The sequence below is a fragment of the Phoenix dactylifera genome, chromosome 6, assembly GCF_009389715.1.
Source record: "Phoenix dactylifera cultivar Barhee BC4 chromosome 6, palm_55x_up_171113_PBpolish2nd_filt_p, whole genome shotgun sequence".
Classification (NCBI taxonomy): domain Eukaryota; kingdom Viridiplantae; phylum Streptophyta; class Magnoliopsida; order Arecales; family Arecaceae; genus Phoenix; species Phoenix dactylifera.
Window position 1 is genome coordinate 16,143,715 of NC_052397.1, and position 26,064 is coordinate 16,169,778.

General features: G+C 39.6%; 2 protein-coding genes across 2 annotated transcripts; both read right to left on the reverse strand.

The window, feature by feature from the left end:
• Positions 1 to 2,767: 2,767 nt before the first annotated feature.
• Positions 2,768 to 6,629, reverse strand: LOC103707617 (plant-specific TFIIB-related protein PTF2). The gene is given in 3 exon segments (XM_008792166.4): positions 2,768 to 3,093; positions 4,832 to 5,412; positions 5,414 to 6,629. Coding segments are annotated over 2 exon segments (1,632 nt in total). The 5' UTR covers positions 6,509 to 6,629; the 3' UTR covers positions 2,768 to 3,093; positions 4,832 to 4,875.
• A 1,310-nt stretch (positions 6,630 to 7,939) lies between these two features.
• LOC103707618 (FIP1[V]-like protein) lies at positions 7,940 to 25,664 on the reverse strand. Its single transcript, XM_008792167.4, has 9 exons — positions 24,620 to 25,664; positions 21,615 to 21,868; positions 19,915 to 20,041; positions 19,745 to 19,813; positions 19,508 to 19,657; positions 19,203 to 19,304; positions 18,746 to 19,065; positions 14,434 to 16,132; positions 7,940 to 9,497 (listed from the first exon to the last, which is right to left on the reverse strand). The coding sequence occupies exons 1-9, from the start codon at positions 25,574 to 25,576 to the stop codon at positions 8,898 to 8,900; spliced, it is 4,278 nt and encodes a 1,425-aa protein (XP_008790389.2). The 5' UTR covers positions 25,577 to 25,664; the 3' UTR covers positions 7,940 to 8,897.
• Between the last annotated feature and the right edge of the window lie 400 nt (positions 25,665 to 26,064).

Genomic DNA, 26,064 nt, shown 5'->3' on the forward strand with positions numbered 1-26,064 from the left:
ACCTGCCCTCTCTACATATATTGTAATAATCAAGAAGCCATTGCACTAATTGATCGTAATTTAAACAGCTCAAACGATAATATATTCATTTGAGATGACTGCATATAGAAAATATTGTTGACAATAAAGAAGTTAGTATATGCTATCCATCTCCCACTAAGGGCTCGTTTGGTTCGCGAGAAGCATTTTCTCTCCTAGGAATATGATTTTTGGAAAACAAATTCCTAGGAAGATGATATATAGAAAAGTACTTTTGGCATATTTGGTTGAACATGGAAAAGTGACAAATTTACAAAGTGTTTATATTTGGTTGGCCATTCACTTTCCTGGGAAAGTTATGTATAATTCTTATTATGCCCTTAATAAAAATTAGGTCTTTAATGCCACTTTAATGCTTCTTTAATGCTGAAGGGCTTTTTTGGAAAAAAAATAAAAATGGAGTGATTTCCGCCATATTTCTCATGGGAAATACTTTTTCATGAATTGTGGGAATCATATTCCCATGGGAATACAACTTTTCCATCTCTCTCTTTTGAAAACTCCAACTAAACAAGAGACATCTCATTACTTTTTTGTTGACCACACTTTCTCTCCTTCTTTTCCCACGAACCAAATGAGCCCTAATATATATGATTGATGACCCTTCGACGAAGGGTGCATGTACTAAATTTTTCTCTAAGCATATCAGCATCATGGGACTTATAAATATTTTTCTTAGTTCTTTGTACCCTTTAAACTTATATATACGTTGATACAGGGTTTAACCGATATATTATACCAAATGCTAAATATACTTACATGGACACGTAGTCTTATATACCATACCAAATGCTAAAGAAAACGATAAACCTATCCATATGATATGAAGAGAGAAGAAGAAAGAAGAGAGAACGAAAGAAAGGAAAGATAAAAGAACAAGGGAAAGTGAAAGACGAAAAATAAAGAAAAGAAGAGAGAAGAAAAGGAAAGAAAGATAAGAAAATAAGAAAAGGAGGGAGAAGATTTAAAGAACAGCTCCAAGCCCCTATCAACTGTAGATTTCTCAGAACAAACTAAGCAACTAAATTTTGGGGATCCAAGAGGAGAATGCGCTTTTTTTTTTGTTTCGGCAAGACGAATTTATATATTGCACCGATCTAGCGAAAATACATCATTCACTAGAAGAAACTTTTCGAAATTTTTTACATTCTGCTCACAACTAACACTAACAAAAGGTGAAGACAAACGTATATATATATAGGTGCAGTGATCTCTCTTATTAGGACCAGCAGCTGAGTCGAAGGGACTCCTCAAAATTGTCTTCCAGAGAGGAAGGTCTAACCTCCTTGCCATCCTCTCTGGCTAATTCTTCTCCCGCTGCTTCTCCGACGGCTTCTGGCGGCGTTGCCGGGGGATCAATGGATGCCATTCCATTGGTAAACATAACATGAAAAATAGTATTGGAGACGGGATACTGGAGAGAGGAGGGACTGGGCTTCCATTGGTGATAGCTCAGGAAGAGCATGGCAGCCGTGGGAGCCATCAAAAAACGGAGACTAGGACAACAAGGAGATGATCACAATCGGGAAAAAAGATGACGAAGTATACATACATACGTACATATATATATATATATATATATATATATAGAGAGAGAGAGAGAGAGAGAGAGAGAGAGAGAGAGAGAGAGAGAAGGAGAAGGGATGGTTTTGTGAGGGTGGGTGGGAAAACGATGGGAGTTTGTGGGGTTGAATAGTTTCGGGACGAGACCGGGGGCATGAAAAGAGAAACCATGGGTGAGAATGGTGGGGTGTTCGGTCAAACCAGCCGCTGTGGGTGCCGTCGAATGCTGTGCGTACAAAACAACGGGAGGGGAAAAGATCGGTCTTTGGCTCTCTTTTTTTTCTTTAAAGAAAAAAATTAAAACGTATTCTACGTTTATAGAGATGAAGATGGTCGCGTGGTTTGATGTCGACGTGCTGATCGGTGAGGCATGCAGAATTAATTGAGACTCGTAACGGCGTGTCTCACGCAAGCGCTGGAAGGTGGCAAAACTATCTCTTGTTTTACGTTGGCATACACGTCTCATCCGGTTAGTCAAATATCAAAATAGTAAATGCAAGGTATTCTTTATTTTTTTTTCAATTTTTTTTTATTGTTTTGTTGATTTTGAAGCGTCCTGTAATCCGAGAGAGATTGTAAGAATATTCTATTTATTTTGGTATAAAATAATATATAGGCGAAGTTTTTTCTTTTTTCTTCTTTTAATTATGTTTAAAATAGATAAGATAAATAAAATTTATAGGTATAAATATCTTATTCATTATTCTAAAATAAAAATTATAATAATATTACTATTGATATAGACGTTGTTATAATGAGGCACAAACATTTATGTATGGGTTTTTAATTTTTTAGATGAGTCACTCCCTAGCTATCCAAGCATAGATCTTCGGCGAATCCATCATTAGATCATACAATGCTGCTTCATAATCCATATAGATGAATGAAATTCAATCTCCGGCATCGCAAAATAAAGATCAATCATCCTTCGGCGCAAAAGATACAACCCAAACTCTCCAAAATGGACTAAAGGCAGTGATGGGGAATTATGGCCACTCGTGTTCCCAGAATCCCAAACAAGCAGCCTCTTGTGTTTTGTTGCTTGATGACGATACGGCTCCTCATCCAAAAAAGCTTATTGGATGTTTCCAACGTAGATTTATTAGAGGAACTTATCAGACTATTGGAGTCCGAGAGCCCCTGTTACTAATTGGGTGCCAACGTCAACCTGTAACATATCCGTGGATTAAAAATGATTATTCAGCAAGCGGTCACTCGCCCTTAAATCCTCCATTGCTCTGAGCTCCCCGCTTTATCTCCAGCCCGAAGGAAGACAGAAAGAAGTAGAACAAAAAATAAAAGAGAATCAGAAAGACCAGGTACTAGGTTGAGCCGCAAAGGCCACGGAAACCTTCAGTACTGCTCTGCTCTCATGAGTCATGCAAGCATCCATGCTGCATTCCACGCCACCAGGATGATTCTGTATTCCAGAGGTGAAGTAGCCATCCATACGCATGCCAAGCCAAATATAGAATTTCTCCTTCCAAGTTCCTACACCCAAAGAAATCATCAAATTACAACCTATCATGACCATAACAATTCAAACCTTGCTCAACTATTTGATGCTGATTTATATTTGTTCGATAAGTATTCCGGTTAGCTTAAACTTTTCCATGTCCTGAAGGGCTAAAAGATGAGATATCTCAGCAACTATAAATATCAAATATGAATTAACATGCTCCTTTACCACTGAATATCACCCCTCCACCCATCTTATCATCTGGTCTCGGGACAAGCATCAGCCATGGGGGTGGAATTTTGCCCCAACCACTAACAAATGATACAAGAATGGTGCCAGATATTTGAGGTGGTGCACCATGTTTCTGCTGACAGACTGCAATAGTTATCAGGAAAGAGAAGGTATCAGAAACAAAAACACATTCTCTACTTCCAGGAGTCTACCATTCGCATGGACAGCCTCATTCAGTAAACACGAGGAGAGGGGTACAATTTGTCATGGAAATTCAGTTTTGCAGTGCCTTCCAGGTATTGCATACAGCATGGACAAGCCTAGTGGTCACTGCCAGGTTAATCAGAGGGTAATGGAGCAGCAATGTATAGAGCTAGGAGAAGAATGACCGGCGCTCGTGGATAGAAAAGTCTCAGATCAGATACTTCTCAAATTCCTAAACCTATTCCTCATGCACCTCATTTACACAGTTCCTTTTTACAACCAACATGGCAAGAGAAGGCATACAAACATATTGTTGAAGTAGACATTTTCCAACAAGCATAGCAGATTGGCTTCCCTGCCTAAGATATTCCAAGGGAGGCCTCCGAAGTCACCACCGTCGGTAGGGCCACTGGTTTGGACATAAAAAAATACAGAAAACTATGCTGCCATTTGAAGCATGCAGAGGAGTTTAATAACACAACAGGAAAAGGGCGGTCCAGTGCACCAGACTGGCCATTGCAAGGTCTGGGAGGGTTATACATACACAATCTTAACCCTGAATGCAGGGAAGCTGTTTCCGTGACCTCCAGATCAGAAGGAGTAGCCTTACCTCCAGGCTGTAGGAGTTTAAATAATCCAATAAATCTGTAAAATAAGTCTTGGGCAATTCAAAATAACTCAAGGACAAAGAAGCTTTTATAAAATGGAAAGAAAAAGGTTTTTTCCCTTTGCTTTCACAAGTTAATAGCAAGATAGGGATGACGACATAAAAATGCTACGGTGCTTATGATTTCTAGGTGTAGAAATATAGTGCCTTATTTTACAATGCAGAATCAGCGATATGAGTCCAATTTAATGCCAAAAGACAGCAAAAATACTGCTCTGAACCAAGCAATAAGTTAGCTCAGTAGGTAATAATCTGCTCCCTCACAATCTTAAAAAACATACCTACAGATCATGAAAATCAGAAGTAAGATGGCAATAAATCAAGGTGACATTGCTGGAACGTTACCTTCTTGTCTTCATTGTAAGGAAATTTAAGTAGATTGTAATGCACCTACATTTCCATGCTTGAAGCAGGTGGACCAACATAAATCTATTTTTTATATATAATAAATGAGACTAGACCATCTTATAAGCCAAAAGCCATTTTAGCTAGCAACTGCTAAAGTCAATAAATTTCTTTACTTCCGAAATGAACTGCACCGTAGTAAGAAAAGAACAGTATGAAGCTAAGGTATCGAAGTTTTGATGCAACCATCAATCAAAATGAATGGGTTCTTGTCAACAACTGAATCAAAGAAACAGTATGGATCTATCCAAGTAATGTCCAACCTGTAAGTACAATATTGACAGGGGCCCCTGAACACCAAAAATCATCACCAGCAGTCCCCAACCCTGGAATTTTCTGGTCCTGTTTGTCTCTGAGTACTCGAGGAATTGAAAACATGCAAGGCCAGCAACGTATTATAGTGGCCTTGCTCTATTTCATCCTCTTTAACTCCATGGAGAAGTAAAAGTTCAATTATGCAGTCCTCCCAATCAAGACCACCATTTTTAACTCTCTTCCTCCTCCCCCTCCCCCCCTTCCTACCTATCATCTGCTCCAAAACAGAATCCTCTTCCTTCCCACCCGAATCGGCAGAGGATGATGGAGGCTTCATAACCTCATTAATCCGATGCTTAGCAGCTTTTATCTTCTCTTTTCTCCATTTCCTGGTTTTGACACCAGTAACAAAAGATGGAGGCAGAGCATCATAACCGACATCACGCTGTAATACTTGCTCAAGCGTCAGCTTCTTGTCGGAATCCCATCTTCCCTCCCACGAATCAATTAATGCCTCCGAATCCAATCCAGCTATCCTCCTCTTCTTCCCCTGGTCCTTCCCAAGCTCTCCCTTTTCCTTAAGATAGCCAATTCTCTCCAAGACATTTTTGTAAGCATTCAAAAGGCATTCCCCCGAGACCTTTTAGGTTCTCCAACTCAACGCAGCTCATCACCTCATGACCACCCTCTTCATGACCTATATTGTTGAAATACTTGGAATCACTATCCTCCCTCGGGTTTGAATGATAGGCATTCAGGAGATCACCCAAATCGAATCCAAGGCCCTCCTCCTCCGACCCTTCCACCGATCTGGATTTGGACTTCACCTCCATGATCCGGATCAAAAGGGGCGCATTTTGCACTAGGTTCTTGACGGTGACGTCTGCGCCCCAGGGAAGCAAGGACCTTGCGACATCGACGAGGGTCTCCATGAGCTCCTTGAGCCGGCGCTTGCTGGTGGCGACCCCGGCGTAGATCTCCTTGGCAATGTCCTCAATCCCGGCCTTCACCCCGTTCACCTCCGCCACAAACGCCGCTACGGCGGCGACCATCGGGAGTGGCTGCCGCCCAGTGGTGAGGAACCACTTGGTGGCGCACTGGAGGAGGAAGCACCCCTGGCCGATGATCTGCTCGGCCTTTTCCCTCTCGATCCCGGCGAAGCTGGGGGAGGTGCGGACAGTGCGCTCGAGGGAGTGGACGGCGTCGAACTCCGGAAGCGGGGGAAGGCGGAGGTGGTGGGTGACGCGGCCGGCCATCCGGCCGAGGTCGTGAACTTCGGAGCCGACGGCGGCGGCGGCCTCGGCGAGGGAGAGGGGGAGGCGATGGCGGCGCATGACGAGGTAGGCACAAGCGGCGGCAAGGACGGTGAACCACTGGCCGTCGCCGAGCGCGCCTTCGGTGACATCGGAGGCGAGGGCGGCGGCCTCGGCGGCGCGGGCGGGGGAGAGGCCGAGGCGGGCGGCGAGGTCGGCAAGGAGGGTGCGGGCGCGGAGTAGGCGGCGGTCGCGGTGGCTGAAGACTCCGACGGAGAGCATGAGGGAGCCGGTGGGGACGCCGTCGGAGGTGAAGGTCTGGTGGCGGAAGTCATCGGAGGAGAGCACGCGGCCGCACGAACCACAGACGCGGGCGCCGGAGTCCGGGTCCACGACCACCCGGCCCTCGCCGCAGCTTCCGCAGACATCCATCGCCGCCGGCGACGAAGAAATCAATGCCTCTGATCTCCTGTTATTTGAGGGCGAATTAGGGCTTTTTCCTTTTTTTTCTTTTTCTTTATTAATTTTATTTATGTTATTTCGACCTTGCGTGTTAGGCACGTGATTTTATAGCAAGGACCAAAAGGCGGTGGGTCGTGCCTCGCGACTTGTGAGACTGTATATATTGATTTGGTTTAACTAGAGTTAAGTAATGGATGTTGCACCATTTTGGGCTTTAGGGCTCCATTTGGCTCCAAATAAACCTAAAATACATCTGAATAATTTTTTAGTAGATTTAATTAATTTTTCATAGTCCCAAAGATACTTTTAGATATTTAAAAAAAACAAAATTTTGATAGTTATTTGATTTTAAATTAAATTACTCAACAGATAGAGTCGGAAATAATGGGACATGACAACCTTAAGTGCTCGTTTCTTTAAAATTATATTCAGGCCAAATTTAGTCAAAAAGAAAAAACCTATCGTATGTATGGCTAATATTGTGCAATATTGTGATCGGCGTTTTTGGGAAGAGCTGACAAATAAATTGAGCAGCTTGTCTTGTCTTGGGCTTGGCTCGAGAAAAAGTTCAAATTAAGTTTGGTTGGAAGTTAAACAAATCAAACTTAAACTAGCAAAAATAGATTTTAAACTAATTTCATGATCGATCTAACTCGATCAGGCACGCCTCGGTCAAAACCGGAATACATTTATATCTATAAATGTGCATTATATATAGTGGATTATTGGATTAAATCTTTAATTAGTGTTTCTCTTTTTTATTCTTTGAATCAATTGAATATGAATTCAAGAACAAGCTTGCAATTCAAGTTTAACTCAAATTAATTTCAGCTTGATTTAGGATTATCAAGCTAATCAATTAGGCCTTCAATTGGGTTGGATATGGGTTTGCCATTCTCTCGCGAACACCAAGCAAAGTTGTTAAATGCAATGTTTAATCCATCAAACACTTCTCCATGAGAGCTCATGCACACCCTCTACCTGTGAAAACGATAGTGAGGTTGGGACTTGAATGGAATTATTTGCTAATCTTGTGCCTCGTACTGCATATTACCTATTGCTAAGATGATAACTCAATCAAGATCAATTAGCTGAGAAAGTATCTTATCTTTCAAAATTTGGACAACGGGAACATTGAGCATCAGACCAGTTGCCATCGATTCATAGCGTAGCAACTGAGCGTCCAAGAATGGTTATCAAACACCATGAATTGCATGCTTGGAGTCTTGATAACGTAAATCCTAACCAATCCGCAAAAAATCCAGGTTTTAATCTTGCTAACATAACATCATGTGCCTGCAGCCATGTATCTGATCCGATACAGTTTAGCTTCAAGACCTGCTACGTATTCGATCATGGAAGGTCATTTGACATTCGCAGAAACAAGAGTTGAGCATCAAATTGGAAATACGATTGCTGTATTCTGTATCATATCTTTGCCTAAGATTTTGTTTCTTTTTTTTTTTTTTTTGAGGGGTACAATGCGACCTCAGCCGCTGGAGCTTTTACTATTGAGTACAATCATATGACCCCATACAACTCGTATAAAATTCTTGCAATTCAGCAAGCTTTCCGGCTCTAAAATTGCACATGGATTAACCAGGTCCTTCTACCATCATAAAAAACCTTCATCCATCCAGGACCTTCATGATAAGCTGTGGCTCCCAGTCCTGGACAAACGGAAACCATGATGGCAGGCAAGGTAGGCACCTCAGCCATGCATGAACCCTGGAACATCAGGCATTTGCTATCAGCCACCGTCAGTCGCCACCTTCTCTCAAGGGGCTTTTCTTTCCCCTTGCCAGGGCTTTGCATGGTTCACATCATTCTTGCGAGGGGAACAGAGGAAAGGAAAATTGAACTGATGCAGCTCCACTCAACCACCTCCTAGCTTGCATTCTTCTTAATCCTCAATAAAGAATGAAGGATAAGGTGGGTCCTCCATGTATCTTTAGGTCTGACTTCCATCATACTTGATGCGTTGCCGATGAGCCAGAACCTGTTTAATCATGGAATCTTGTGAAGTTTGCATAGCACCCAGAGGGTCCTCCATGCATCACAAGATGCAGGGCGCCCGACAAAAACGGAAAGAAAATACAAGGTTCCCACCACCATCCAACATGTTCAAAGTTACATATCCAGAATACATGTATAAGTTAAGACATAATCAAAGACAGCATCTGGAGGATTGGGAGAATGCGGATATAGAGTTATAGAATATTGCGAAGCTGCAGCATGGCCCCAACTTTCCCGCCTGCTTCATGGAGGATTATTGGCAAATGACCTTGGAAGGGAACACATTATCGATGCCAATAGGTTACTACATATCTGTTTTCGGAAAAACTTGTGTATGAATTAATCAACTGCCAGTCCACCTTCGTTTCCGAGCTGGTCGCTCTGGCTTAACCTCTGTATCAGCAACAGCTTCATTCTGGATTAACTGCACTTCACTCTCCACCTTTTTGCTTACTGTCATCTCCTTCTCTCCTGGCATGGGAAGTTTGAAGCGCTCGCTCCGCCTTTTCAGCTTAGCCACTGTGTCCAGGTGACGATCGTCTGCTATCTTATCTGCAGTTTGTCCCACATCAGCACTCTTGGGATCCACCTTGCCAGCATGAGTATTTCCTTCAGATTTTGCTATTTCGTCCACCTGTATCATATCAGCATTAGTGCCTTCGACTTCCTTGACATTCACAGAAGAAGACACTGTCTGCACATTCTCAATAGCACTGTAATCTCTCTCTTTATGATTGGTCCAGCGCTCCAATTTGGACCGTCCTCGTCTAGAACCCTGCTGGTTCTCATCATCTGAGGCAAGATCTTCTTCCCCTTGTTTTGTTGAAGAATCGAGCAGCTGGTGAGCCTTTGGCTGTTCATGAATTTGGTGATGACCCTTCTTGGAGAGTGTTACAGAAGAAGTGTTACTGCTTTCTTGCTCATTTGTACCTTTCAAGCTAACCTGAACAAGGTAATCCATTCACAAGCATGCATCAAATTAAGGGAGCTTTTGTTAAGAGAGTGAAACCAGTTAGTCTAGACAGTAATCTAACATAATATAATTAATTTATTATATTTGCAACATCTTTTGCTAATTTTATAATAAAGCTCCAGTATCACTGAAAAAAGAAAATAAATTTAGTAGCTAAACATGAAATGCAGCTTAAATGTTTCGATGATCACAGTTATAATAGAAAAGCATCACATAGTTTGTTTCCCCCAATGAACTGCTGGCAAAGGGAGAAAAAGGAACTTTAAAATGGCAGAAAGTTACTTAAAATAAACAAATTAAAAAAAAACAGCTATGCACTAGATATATATGATATCTATAACAATTTTTTTATCATGAGTTGAATCAATTACTTGGTTGGTGCAGGGTCAATTGGAGTTAAGTATGAGAATAGAAGAATTCTAACAGAGCAAAATACCAGTCACTGGGCAAATATTAATTGACAATTTGTCAGTTATAGGATATGCAAAAAGATAAGATGATCCAAAAAGACACAACAGAACCGATATTTGAAGGAGCAATTAATGTCTCAAGAACTCGATATCATCCAGAACATGGTTGGTGATAATTAAAGTCTGCTATCCAAAGATAACTGTCATAAGCACAAGGAGCAAATTTATCATAGCCCTTTTCTAACCCAAACTGGCAGCCAAGAACAACTACATAAAAAGGATTCGAGGATATGTATAGTCACAGCACTTTTTAATTTTTTTTTCTTTGCTAACTTTTCCTTTTTGGGTGTATAGTCTCAAATCCATCCACCTAAACCACACTCTAAAAGTTGATTTATTTGATCATAAATCTAATTTTGAGTTATCGCACAGCTGAATCTACTATCTCTACTATTTTTGGGAATAGAAGTGTTGATTTTGGAATTATTCTTAGAAGATTCTGTCAGAATCTCTTCCCACAATACCCTAGTGCTAATGTAACTCACAAATCTTTTTAAGGGATAGTCTGCAGCCTCTCTTCTCTCTAATCTTTCCTTCCTATTATATGGTACATGGGATTGGGCCATTGGCTCCTCTCTACAATACTAACTGCCATCTGCTAAGCACTGATCTTCCCTCCAAAAATTTTATTTTGCAAGTTAATGACATCAACCGTAGATATCTTACAAAGATAAACTGGTTCCAATGGGCTCACCGAATATTATATAACTCTGCATGTTTGCTCAGCAAAATATACTGGCAGACCTTGGAAAGAATGCCATGTATTAAGATGGAGATATTGAGAGGGAATCTAGAAGAGGGAGGCCCAGTGCACAAGGTTCCTGCCATTGCAGGTCTAGAAAGGGTCGGATGTGTGCAGCCTTACTTGCATGCAGAGAGATTGTTTCCATATTTAGAATCTATGACCTCTAGGTCATAATGAACCAACTTTGATCCAAGGCTCACCCTCATTGAGAGGGAATCCAGAAAACGAACAATGTTGTCCCTTGAAATATGATTTCCATTTCTACTCAACAACGCCAACCAGTCCCTCCGATTACATCAATTGTAAGATGATAAAAAATTTGCAATAACTTTCCTTCCAATGTCATATTCGCTTCCTGTTTCTAATCAACTCATCACACCAATCAATATCAATTTCTCATATAATATTACTATATAATCCTGGAGTTGCATAATAGACATAAATAGGTGAGAATGTATTTAGTAACTCACAGACATAAGTAAATAAATAATTCCAAATTAACTCTTGATGGGTCTGCAACCATCCATCAAACATTTTCTCAGTTTCATTTGTGTATTTATATTTCTATTTTATTTTCTTTTTTAATTTTGTTAGCATTTTTAACTGTTTATTGCTCAGTAGATCATTTTATGTTGTTATGTTAAAAATATCTTATGATCCATGATAGGGATCATAGAATTCATATTAAAATGGCCTTTGGCAATCCAAATTTGATCCTTGGATTGGCATCAGTTTGGACAGTAGGATTTTGCAATTGATTTATCTAAGAATAAGTTTTCATTTTAAATCCATTGTACTTATTCATCTTCTTTTTATAATAGAAAAGTTAGAAAGAGAAAAATAAAATTAGTTTTTAATCGCACAATCTGTATTTTCCTAGAATGGATCATAATAAAATTAATGTCTCTAGGGAATAATCACTTCAAAGTAAATCTTCCCTAGATACCTACATCATCGTATTTAACAGTTGAATCAATTTGAAAAAGACCTAAAGTTAGGGATTTATCAATAGGTAATGTTGCTCCAATACCTGATCAAAGAGTTACTACAATACCGATCAAAAAAACGAATCACCAATCATTGATGGTTCAAGAACCGCTAAGCCTACATTACATGCAAGAGTGCCTAGAAATACTACTGGAAAAATATATAAAAGATCATTGGGCCATGCGGGTTCTCCATAATAATTATGCCCCATTCCTTTAGCCAATTTAGCTCTTAATACAGGATCATTCAAGTCAGGTTTCTTTGTTATTGGGATAGCTCAATTCTTATAGATCCATCCCCCGAAGGAACCGAACATGATAATTTTTCATCATCCGGCTCGAGCAAGAACCAAAGGAATAATAGAACTAGATACATGTAGAATCTATTCGTTCATATCTCTGCATATAAAATGACTCTTATGTATTGAAAAGATTTACCAAATTCAGACTTGGATTTTGGGATCCGGACCATGGATCATATGATCAAGTTTATATTTTATATATTTGATCGATTAGAATTCCCCTCGTTTAGGATCCATTGATTTCTTTGACTTTTATAAAGCTTCTAAAACATAAAGTTAGAAGTCTCCTTAGATTGAATTCATCCATTTGGAAGCATAAACACTTCTTTATGACATTGACAAGTAGGATCTTGGTGGTTCGTAAAGGAGAGAAAATTCATTCACAGGCATTGAATAAAGTTAAACTAGTGGATGAGTAAGAAAAAATTGCTTAGCAATTTGGTACCCAACTTCCATAATTAAAATATCGTGTACCATCTTTATTTCTCTACATGTCTATGTCTACATATAATTTGAGTCAAGATATCATATGATCTTAGGTGGTGGCATAAAGCTAAACTACACAATAAATTGTAGTTTGCTTTTGGACATGATATAAATATGAGCTTAAAGTTGCTAGAAAGTGAACCTTTCATGTGTTTATATGATCGTCTTTGACTCAATAGTTGCTTAAATTAGTCACTAGTCATGCTTGTCACTCACCATGTTCCTTTACCTTTTTTCTAATGTTTCAAAGAAACCGGAAAGAATCTTATTATATACAATGCGAACTACACCTCAATCCATTTTTATTTTCTCTAATTTTTACAATATGATCGTAATCTTGATAATATTCAATCTCAAGACTCGTGGCTCCCAAGTGTCACCAACCCTTTCCTATTTTAACTATATTACTTTTATTTTCTATATTAGGCTCATGTTCAAATCTTACTCCCCCTTGCCCATTTACACTATCACAATTTGTGTGATCACATTATTCTTTGGATCCCAGGACACAATTCCCATAACCCTCTTCTTAATTATAACTATACCAGCCATTGTTTTCTATACTAGTTCCATTTTCAACTCTCTCGCTCTCTTCCCTTAACACTATCATAATTTGTGCTCCATGATAAACTTCTTAATTAATAGTGCATTAATCTAGAAAAAGGTGCCATTAATTACCAATTTGAGATCTATTAATCGATAGGCATTCGATTGACATGATTTTTCCAATGCAATTCACTGGTAAATTATTTTTTTCATTTTTTTATCATATATCCATGCTATTGTTTTATTAATTTTACCATTTTATTTTACATATCAATAAAAATGTTATTTATTCTTTAAGATTTATCATCCAATGCACATGCCCATTTTCAGGTTTCAAGTAATTCCTTATTTCTTGTGTATTTTTTATTTTCTAGGTAATTTGTATTTAAATTCATATTTGTACTCTACTTTATTATTTTTTAAATTGTAGTCAAACTTTATTATTTTTCATTCCTTTTTGTGTTTTTGGCTCTACATAATTCCATATTACCTTTCATGTTTTTAATTTTTCACAATATTCTGTTTTATTATGTTTTAATATTTTTATTCTTAGTTTTGTTAATATAATTTTCAAAAAAAAACTTATTTATTTTGGTTTATATTTTTCATCCGTTGCTTTTTTCAAATTTAATGTAATTTTGACTTTATTTTATTTTGTTCCATTCTCTTCTTGTATATATAATGCTGTCTTAATAAGATAATATAGCCACTATATGTAAATCTAAAATAGTAAATGTAGTTATACTGGTCATGTACCTTATTTATTTATACACAAATAAATGGTATATTTTTGAAAAATAATTAAACAATCAGCTTATTAATAGATAAAGAATCAACAGCATATGTTAAAAGCTTTTTTAGTATTTTTTTCCAAATGGACGTTGTGTATGCTAGGATTATATTATATGGAATTGGAACATAAAATCTTGAATTGCCATATAAATTCACATGCAGGTTTCTGTATAAACTGTTGTGAGATGCTTGAGGGCATTAATAAATTTAGTGAATGTTTCACATGCACAATTATTCAGCTATTTCAAGGTTGCTAACAATTAATACATGACCTTATTACTTCCACTGAGATTCTTTGCATGTATTTAGTACTTTTTATACATGCAAAGAAGCTAACTTACTGTTAAAACTTTGCTCATTAAAAGAAAAAACAAAAACAAAAAAATTGTGCTGTCCAACAAAATGAAATATCTCAATATATATTTTATAAACTGTTACGAGCAATTGGTTTTCCCTTAAAACTTACCGTTTCATGTCATGGACAATCTGGGACAATTTATTTCTGGAATCAATAAGGAGGCTTATTAAGTCTCTGTGTAGTTATAGTATAGACTATAGAGCCATGTCACCGAATCATACCTTGTCATTTCGGTGGATATTGTAGTCCTCATGCTTTCTCTTGCCAAGCACCTGATTATTTTGCTCATTAGCTTCACTCTCTCTAACTTTTCTTGTATTTTCCCTGTGTCTCTCCCTGTACATCTGCTGGCTATCAGAAGCACTTGGATGTCGATCATTATGAATGCTCAGTCTTTCATACCTTGAGCTTCTCTCCTCATTATTGTGTTGTTTCTCATGTGCATGCGCATCCCCACGTCCCTTGTGTTGTGAAACATTCTCCTCCCCAGTGAAGTCTCCTCTCCTGGACAGCTCATTGTGCCGCCTTCTATCTTTATCCTGATAATCCTTATCAGAACCAATAAGTTTTAACTCATCTTTATTTCTACCATTCCCAGCCAAGCTCTTATCTTCTATAGCTCGGCTGCTTCTTGCTACTCCCCTCCCTTCTTCTCTTTCCCGATGTGTTGGTGCATTTTCATGAGGTTGTCTAAGCTGCTGCCTGTCCTCTCTCTCTCTATGACGCCAATTATCATCCTTGGGTTTAGCAGATTGATGATCCTCGGCCTTGCCCCTCAATCGAGTACTGTCCTCTTTCCTTTTGTGATCTATGCCATCATCCCTCTCTCTTTTCCTTCGGCTGGAATCTTCCCTAGCTCTGTAACCATGCAAGGCATCTTCCTTGTCAGTTTTTCCCCTCCGTGAAACTTCTTCATCCTTCTTTCTTTTGTTGTGAAAATCATCTAAATTTTCACGACGATTTATCAGGATATCATTTCTCTCCCTCTGTCTTGAGGCCCCATCTCTATTGCGTCCTCTCCAGTCACCATCATCCACCCGTTTTCTTGAATGAAGATCCTCATCTCTATCATTCCTGTCACTTCCCCTTACCTTACTCCTGTGCCTTGATCCTGCTCCCTCACTACGCTCCCTCCTTATGTCTTCGCCCTTAACCCTTCTACTGTGAATTTCTTCTCCTCTTCTTTGCCAAGCACTAATAGAACTTGAGTCCTTCGGCCTCTCAAAACTTCTACCTCGAATAGGGTGTGCAGAAATGGGATCCCAATCTCTATGTCCAGAAGAGCGATAAGTATCTTCCCTTTCTTTGGAAGCTACACGGTTTCTGTCTATATCTTGTCTAGCATCACGGCCATAAGCATCCTTTCGCCGAAGAATATGTTCCTCTCCTTCATTGTGCCTTCTTATATCGCCCATCCGCCTCGACCGTCCATCTTGCATGACTTCATCACCATTTTCACGCCGTTTCTGATAATCTTTACTGCTCCCAGTTTTTGCTCTGCCGTTGTCACTATGCGAGGTCCTTAATTCATCTTCATCACCAGTATCATTGACTACAGGTTGCTCTACTCGTGAACTTAGCTTTTGTTTTTTGCCAGGAGAAACTAGGTTATCATCACCAACAGTCTCACTTGAAATATGAAAATCTGAAGTGATGTCTTCCCCTTCTACTTCAATGCTATCACCCAGTGCAAGCTTCTCATCATGTTCATCATATTTTTGTTCAATGCTCAGCTCCCTTGCAGTTTCAACCGCAACAGCAGGTACTTCAGATATCTGGTTAACTTTGGCACTGTCAATCAGTTTTCCTTTCTGGCGATCACCATGCTTGTTTGAATGGGCACTTTGGCTAGGAATGGCATCATTCGAGTGTTCGCCACTTGCACTGGAGTGTCTACTACGTGAGGTCCCTTGTGGCAACCTGAAGATGTAGGTAAACAAATATTTTTTAGTAATTTATTTTAGGATATCACTATACTTTACAAGAACACTTGATACTGAAGCAAGTCATAGCAACCAACTCATCAAGATATTTTACATATACAAAATGTTAGAGGATCTGAAAAAATTTCAATCAGATAGGCATTGCGAGATATATATAAATTGAAGATTTTAGCCACTAACACAAGTAGACTGATGCACAACCGCTTTCGTGAGATATTTACCATGGAATCATAAATACATTATCAATTTTGAAATCTTGCAGTAAAAATATAGGTTCCTGTCAAATTTCATTTATCCAATAACCCCCTGAACATAAAATCTGGCATAAGAGATCTAGATGTGAAAAGTCAAGGGCAATCCTCTATATAATTCATGCCATTTTTTGAGGCTGTGATTTCTATGGAGATTGGAGAGGGACTGGTTTATACATTTCTATAACTAACGTATAGAACAGCAAAATCAAGATCCACAATGACTGGTATGAATCCAGAAACATGCAAGCCAATATGATCCCTAGAAAGTTACATAACCTGAGGCAAACAGAACGTGCATGTCCGACCTAAGCAACAAAATTGTTATACCAAAAGCAATCCATATATAGTTTATTCACTGCACATAAGCCATGAGCCTCTGAAATTTTTCATGCTGTTTCAAGTAAGTTGTTGACAAATCTTATTTATTAGACAGTCGCATTTTCATGCTTTGGAATTTATTAGCTGCTTCCATATTCTTTGCTAGATGATACTTTAGGTTCTCTTGTTGCAGGCAGTAATTGCAAGTTTATATTCATGTCCGCTGGTTTATTAATTGGGTTTAACTATAGACTTTGAGCCATGGTCGGCAAAACCATTCCGAACCACTAGGTTCGGGGCGTACCAACCCGTACCGTCGGCAGACCAGGCCGGTTCCAAAAACCAAAATGAGAAACTGGCGACAAAGGGAGACAAGGAGAAGGAAAGAGAGGAAAGGAGAGAGAAAGCGGGAAAGGGAGGAAGAGAAAGAGGAAAGAAGAGAGAGGGGGGTGGGGCGGCCGATAGAGGAGCGGAGAGCCGCTCGGAGGAGAGGGCCCCTTTAGAGGGGCAGAGGAGGGGCTCCACCTCCGGTTCCCCGGTTTCGTTCGAACCAGGAGTCCCACAAGGGGCCCTTTTTTATTTTCAAAATTTTTAAGTGAAATCGACACCTCCACTTAATTTTGCTGATTTCACTTAAAAATTTCAAAAATAAAAAGGGCCCCCTTCGAGACTCTTGTTTTGAATGAAATAGAGGAACCGGAGGTAGAGCCCCTCCTCCGCCCCTCCAAGCGGCTGCCCGACCCTCCGCCGGATGTCCCCCAACCTTCTCTCTCCCCCTTCTCTCTCTCTCTCTCGTTTTCTTCTCTCTGATTCTCCCTCTCCCCCACTTTCTCTATTGTCTCGGTATGAGCCCGACACGGAACAGCACGAGGGTGTACCGACCCGTGTTGCCAGGCAACCGGTCCGGGCCCCGGTTTTGGCACAACAATCCTTGATCAAAGCCATGTGGATTAATAACAAGGTACTGAATGGACTACAAAGATTCTAATAGGCAGCCCAACAACAATATTTATCAGTACATTAGAAATAAAAGTTAAGAGAAGATGTGAACTCCAATAAGGGCACTACAAATATTACACCGACAAAGCAACCTGGCCAGCATACGTGGAACAAAATTGCTCTTAATAATGTCACACACCAATAAGACCGCCCAAATTAGAAATACTAGATTACAAGTTTATCCTCTGGACTTTCCAATACATAGAGAAAGAAGGCATTTAACCATTTTGAGCAAGTTTCATACAACATAAATTTAAGACAAACTGAGCTACTCTCTTGACCAGAGATACTCTTCAATCTCACTTTTTAGCATATACGAGACTGAAGTATGGCTAGTTAATTTTAGTGTATGCAGCTTGTCAGCTTCTTTATGCAACATCTACTTCTTTGGCAGGACTAACCTAATTAATTTGTACTTATGTTTCAAAACTAAAGAAAGCTGATGGAAAATAATACGACATGGCTCAGGGAACCTTTAATTTTTAGGTGACCTTTCATGAACCTACACCATAATAGCATATAGTCTAGCATTTTGTATAACTATTATTACCTCAAGCATACATCCACCAGTAAACCTATCTACAGCATGGAAGTTTTTGAGGCACCTATAAACTATTTCAAGTGTTCAAATGAGTCTAGATGAGAAACATTTAGAAACTATGACCCGCCTTATAGCATAAACTTCTAATAAAGAAGTTATGAACAAATGGACTTAAAAGAAAATTTATGATAAATTGAAAAGCTGGCAGCAGCTTTCCCATAACCATAATGAATAAAGGATATGCATAAAAACGGCTACCTCTACTGCACTCTCATTCAGGACATACAAACTCACTCCAACACTAACACAATGTTACAATCATTATTATATTCCGAGCTATATATGAATATGAAGCAAGGATTCAACTAAACTTACTTATCGATTCATTAGCTTTTCATGTTTCCTCAAATTCATGATGCTTTAATATTTACAAAAAAGAAAGTCATTCAAAACAATTTGCCTGCAATGTAAAACATACCTTCCAGCATGATGACCCTCAAAAGATCCACCAGAATATGCTGGGCTCCTTGATTTTGAATTGGAATTGTAGCAACCATGCACCTCTGAACGGAAGGGTAGAATACCACCTTGTTCAGGTGTAAAGGGGCCTCTTCCAGTCATTTCCCTCTTCCTCCCACTTGAAGCATGTGGAAAGCGGTTGTCATATGCAGATGCAACAAGTCTTTCATCTTCAAATTCATGGACACCTTTATAGTGTTCGCCTTGGAGATCCTTTTCAGCCTGCTCTAATGCACTGTCATTCATTGTTGGATCATTTATAGGGTCCTGCAAAACAATCTGATAATCGAAGTATGTCTGTTAGTCGCAATAACTATAATCCAGAGATACTCTAAACGAGTCTAGTGATCAGCAATCAAAGTTGACATATACAAAAAAAAGTAAGCTCTATAACCAACTCCAAAAGATGAAATTACCTCTATAATTGCATCTGAATCACGAACCCGTGGTGTCCTTGTATCAATAGAAGGAAGGCGTTCACCATGACCACTTTCAACCTGTATGGCTCTCCCAGTTGGCTGGAAAATCAAATAAATGATACATGCTTAGAAGTCAGTACAGGTTACTAAAAATAAGGAGGAAGAATTTAATGGCAAGGAGGAAAAAGGAAAAGGAACCATGAACACCCAAAGACCATGAGGCACGATATTTTCATGAGTAACAGAAGATGTTTGCAGAATTTTAAGTTGCCCAGGAAATATCAAATAAGACTTGATCATACTATCAGTGCCCGTATGTTTGCAGCTCCTCTTCCTTGGCTACTAAAATCAGTTTGCCCGTTATCTGCTCTTCCATGATGCCCACTATGAACAGATATATCATGATGGCCTGCTGCAGCCGCAAGTTCAGGAGGTAAATCTGGATCATACCCCTGCAGCCAAAGCAGCATACTATTAAAGCTAAAGCTAAAAAAAGAGAAATCAGTCAAGCATTTATAGCCATCCTAAATGGCAATGACCTGTTCTGATCGGCCGCTCTCATAAACACGGATTTTGCTTTGCATGGTAGCTTCCAAACGAAGTTGGTCCTGCATAATCAAAAAAGTAAGCCCTCGATTAATAACAATAAATAACAATAAAAACATGTTTTTTTACATAGCATATGCGGTATAACAAGACTGTCACTTGCCAGCTGCTTGCAGTAATCCTTCCACTTGTCCTCATCAAGTCCAAAATTGAAAAAATCTGAAATATCAACTCCAGGATGTCTCCATGGTTTTTCCTCAAAACTTTCAATGTCAATATCAAATATTGTCCTAAAAATATAAACAATTGAAAAAAGAAAATAGTTAGTTATTGAAAGTCCAGACAAGCAGTTTTGGTTATAAAACTCATTTCAGTGATGAGCATATTTGGACAGGTGTGATCTTGTAGAAATAAGCATGTTTGAACACAACTGTCAGTTCATAGCCAGGCAACAACATTGATACAAAATTTATGCAGGATCTTGCTACCAAGCAACAATTACCAGAAACACATGCATCGACCCGAGAGATGGCTTAAAAGCAAAAATTAATACATAACTATAGCATGCTAAAAGAAAACGTGTTGCAGTGGCTCCAACCATTGCAGGGTCTAGAGAGGGTCTGATGTACACAGCTTTCCCCATGTGTGGAGAGGCTACTTCCATCTTTTGAACCCGTGACATCTAGGTCATAATGGAGCAGCCTTAACGTTGTATCAAGGTCCGCCCTCTATACAACTAAACTATGCTGACAACATTTTAATTTTGTGAAGGCATCATCCCAAACATGACAAGGCAAGGCTTCTAGAGATAAAATACATCTAAAGTGACTCAAAAGCATGTCACACTATAAAGTATTTTAAACACAAGAAAAATAAGTGTTAGCATGTCAAACTATTCTATTGTTATTATAACCAACTTAGAAATTGAAACTTCATTGGACAGCAAATTCTGTGAATCGAGCACTCATAACATTTGCTAATTTGCAGCTATACGCATGAAAATGTTACATCGGTGTAACACAGTTATACACAGTAGCAGCAGGGGTTTTTTATAAAATATGTTCAAATCGGACAAAAGTGAGCCCATATGTCAACTTTTATCCATCTCTGCTCCCATCTTTTTTTTCCATCCTCTACTTTTTTAAAAAATTTTTGCTTTTTAAATGTGTGATATATCAACGTGTATGATTTTTTTTGACCGTCCAGCCTCACTGCTCTCAATCTTTTTTCCCACATACAGAGTTTTTCTAATCTATCGTGCAGTCATGTGCGGCTGTGCCTCTTCAAAACCATGCATTTAGAAACAAAATGTTCTTGGTGAAGGTATGCTGTTCTTGAGAAGAAAAATTTACAGTTGGCGATGCATGAGGCCTGATTCAACATATGCAGGTAAGCCTATGTTGCCATCCCTCATGGATATCAACTGCCAGACTTTAAGTGCTAATGGGCAATAACCTATCTATCTATCCCTCTCTCCCTCCTGGGGTGGTCGGATATCCTTTCTTATCTGTTTGGTATCAGCTAAGTTTCCTATACAACAATTTCCATGTAACACAACTATTTCAAACTAAATTCACATTCATATGAGTACATATGTTGTGCTATTACAAGTAGATGTTAAAAGAAAAGCCAGATAAAGCATAGAGTTCTGCGACACTGGTTTTAGCTTCTGTCAACATACCTGTGTTCAAGTGACTACAAACAATCAAACAAGAAACAAAAAGCTGCCCTCCCCATTTAACTAGTTTGACTAGAAACAGGTAAAATGGTTTGAAAAATCAAAGTACAGGTGCATGCTCATAAAATTATATAAAGCAGATAGATAAACTATTATTTCCTATGATCATGCATAGCCAAACTTACTTGTGCGCAGGAAGGGTGAAATCTAATCCACTGCCAATTGCACGGACTAATGAGCCATTGGACCGAGAAGTTGCTCCAAAAGAATGGAAACTTTTCGAGGCATTTGGAATGCCCCTGCCACCAGCAGGTCTCCAATCACCTCTCCCTCGACCAGCCGTGGGGCCCAAGGGAAGAGGAGGACGGACATGACCAGCAGGACCTACAGCACCACCAGAAGGTCCCCCAGACATAGGTGCAACACCAGGTCTTATATACTGGAAAAGGAAAAAAAGCAAAAATAAGATGATAAAGATATTAGAAATACCATAAACACCAAACCATATTAAAATGTCGATAAATTACTGCTACAAATTTATTTAAGTAAATAGTAGAAATGTTTGGATGAGAGTTGCAAAATTCCAATGTACCATGTTGATATGAATGGAATTTGTAATTATGATTTAACTGTTTTAATGAATAGAACAATTTCAACCAAATGAAGGCAATGAAAGCAATTGAAACTAGATAGTGTACAATGGATGTAAGAACATGGATATCACAAAAAGATCATAGAAATAGATTTGATACTTGAATGTAAATAAATGCGCTATTTTTTCCTATATTAAAGTGCGAACACTCAAATAGCATCTCTACCTACCTCTCTTGCAAAATATGTAATTATGTATTGTGTGTGATTTCCTGCCTTCATTTAATGGTTAATGGTGGTGGCAACCAAGGACTGGTGTCATCCCAAGTGTCAAGACAGGACCATCCCACTATTGTCCTAGAATTCCAATTGGTATGTCTTAGGAGATTCCCTATCCCAAGTGTCAGGATAGGGCAGAATGGCGGCACATCTCATTCCATGGAAAAACTAAGACAGCTCATCCTATAAGATTTAAAACCTTGATGGCCACTAATAAATGCACACCATTTCAGTGAGATGGATACCTTTGATTGCCTCTCTAAACGTTGCTAGAAAATATGGGAATAGATGGTGTCTATCTATTATAAAAAGAGCTTTTATACCAAACCTCCAGGTGTGCCACTATGCCCCCACCCCCAAGGAAATAAAAAAGATAGAAAGGAGCCCATATGGCATCTACAACTAATCATCCACATGCTAAATCAACACATTTCATGCATATTAAAATTGTAGCAATTGCCTAATTAGCTTTTTGGTTGTTTGGAGTTAGATCACCTAAAGATAGTTTTAAATGCTTTGAAGTGCTCTTTTGTTTTAGTCCCAAAAAGTGGGATAGAAGCATAGTATATCGTACCGTACCGGTTTGATACCGGGCATACCGTACCGTACCATACCGGTTTGGTACCGGATAGCGTACTGATTCTCCGTATGCCAAAAAAATTTCTTATTGTACCGTACCGATGCTATGCTAATGTGGCACCGATACAGATCCGGTTCCGGTACGGCGAACCTTGGATAGAAGGCTCTAACATTGCATAAATCAAAGGTTGTTAATATAGCACCTTAAAGAATTTCTTTTTCTGACAAAAAATAGACAATAGAAAATATAACTACAAATGAACGAATATGCTAAAAAAGAAAAGACATACGAAGTGGTCACATATGAAAACTCCTAATGCTTTGGATGGGTTCCAAACGTCAAGTATCTCAAAATATCCAAAATTGCAAGACTAAGATCTCGTTATATAGGTTTAGTTCTACCCAATATATATAAATATAAAAATGACATTTAATTTATAAAAAAGTAAGATATACTAGACTAAAGAGTAAGGATTAATTAATAACATCATCTACCGGAAAACCTAAATTCATGTCATATTACATCAAAAAGGGGAAAAAGGTGAAACACTTTGTCAAAATTGTCCATTTAGGCTAGTAAATTTAGCATTTAAGATAGCTAAGAAAGTGTCTTGTGAATATGCTAACATATTTTAGCATTTGACATAGTTGATGATTAAAGTAGCATTGCCTCCACCAAAGTATCCCTTGCCAAACATATCAGATCCTAATCGCTCACTCTTCTATTTGACAGAAGCTAGGACATTCCATTTTCTAAGAGTCAAGGAATATTGTTGCATGTCATGTAGTGTTTAACTATCTCCTTTTTTTTTGGTGATAATGTAGTCTTTAACTGTTTTTAAGTGTTAGCATTCCAAGACTCGGGAAAACTTAAGTGTCCAAGTAAAGTTAATAATCTACAAGGCACACTCAACGTCCTATAAGCTTTCACATGCTCATTAACAAATCAGCTAGCAAGTCATGCAGCAATTAGCATCTTTGTAGCGTCAGCATTGAGGACAACAAATGAGGTCGCCAAAAAGGAGGGCCATAGAGGAATCTATAGAGCTTTAACAAATGCCTCTTAAGAGCAAATGACAACACAATCCATTTGTTCTCCCAGTCACCATCTCTGATTAACGAATTCTTTTCGGGTTCCATATTGACACCTTAACAATTATTACAACCTGGCCCAAGTAATCGCTTATTGAAATCATAAAACTCTTTATGGTATCAACACCAAACCTATTAATTTCTACCTTTGACTCAGAACAGCCATTTATATTATTGGGCAAAGAACAAAAGTTTCCCACCTTTAAGCATCTTGGCTCTTGGTTTACAAACATGAGCTTGGATTCATCTCATTTGCTTGGAAGTTATCGTATGAGACATAGGGCGCTGTTGCAGTATTTCAGATGATTTCTTTGAAGAATGGCCTAAAGTGAGTGTGGTTGCCCCTTTAGCAGCATGTCTTGCACCTTTTCTCTCGAACTAATTAATCATTTTTTTTGTTACCTTTCAATCTGTATTTAACGAATGATCTGGTAATACATCTGTAAGACACTTATAAGAGCAACTTCCAGTGCAATGCCAATATGTATTACAAGCCCAGTAAACAGAGAGTGAAAATCTTTACAAGGCAAAAGAAACTTCACATGATACACTCAGAGCAAATAAAACAATTCATCTGCACATAATCATGTTCGAGAATACAGTAAGGAAAATGACATTTTGTCCCGACAAACTCATCAAAAAAACTGACCTTGTACGTCGAATGATGCTGCACATGAAACCCATGATTGCTGTACCCAATCCTTGCAGCCGGGGCAGTCCCAGCAGGACAGTTACCTTTTGCCGCATCCGCCATCTCCTTTTCTCCATCCCCGGAAGGTTGGATAGCCTCCTCGCCACCCCAGTCTTGCTCCTCCATGGCCGGGAGGTGGTGATGCTGGTCTTCATCGGTGACGATAACCAAATCCTCCTCCCCATCTTCATCATCATCTTCCTCGTCTCCCACTCGATCATTCCTCTCGCCACCCAGCGGCCCATGGTTGTCGTTCAGGACGATCTGCAGATCATCCTCGCTATCGCTGTCCCAATCTTCGCTTCCCGATGGCTTCACCTCCCCGCCCTTCATATCAAGAAAAGGTCTCGGAGGGGCCGGCCCAGCTGAGAGTCCGGGAATGACCGGGACCTGATCAGGAACCCCGATCCCCATACTCTCACTAGCCCCACCTCCCAGATACGGATCGCCGTCTTCCTCCTCGGCGATCTCAGCATCCTTCTCGGGGATTTCAGAAACCCTAGTCTGGTCCTCGTAATCCTCCTCCAAAACCCTAGGCTCGCCCGAGTAGGGGACGTACAGGGCAGCGGCCTCTGGAGGCGCCTTGTCGTCCTCGTCATCCCAATTCGCCGGCGGCTCCACGTCGGCAGGCGCGTGGCCGAGAAGCCAATCATCGTCGCCGTCCTCGTTGGCAGTGGCAAGGGTTTGAGAGGGAATGGAGGGGGGCGGGGCGGGGGGGTTGGGGCGGGAGGAACCGAAGGAGATCGCGTCGTCGTCGTCGTCGTCGCTGGGGAAGAGGGGAACGGGGGGAGGTTTGGAGGCGGCGGCGGATGGGAGGGAGGGCGGCGGCGGCGGAGGGGCGGCGGTGCCGGTAGCGGAGGAGGGGAAGCGGAGGACGTCAGTGTAGAGATCGCCGAATTCGTCGTCGTCGTCCATCTCGAAGAGGGGTTTTTGGTGGGTCGGGGGATCGAGGCGGAGATGAAGGGGAGAGAGTCTTAAGGCGGCTTGGCGCAGAGAGACCGGACCGACCGTGCCGCGGAGGTTAATTAATGGCAATTTCGCATCTAGGCCCTTGCAGATCTCAAGCGTCCTAGATTTCTAAATTCCTAAAATGTTTGTTTTTTTATTTTACCCAAAAATGCTTTTCTTCTTTTTTTTCACTGAATCCTAATTATTAGCATACTTAAACACTATATCATCTTCCAATGTAGACATTCTAAGTTTGGCAAAAAAATAAAAAATAAAAACGGACACTCATTAAAAATTTAAGTTGCAATTTTGTTGATTCATTAATGATGACAACTAGCAAATGTAGAAGAAAACTTCCAGATAATATTTCTATAACTATCAATGCAATTGTTTTTATTTGTATAAGAGATAATGCATGTTTCTTGCAAATGCAAATGCTATATCATGTTCGCTCA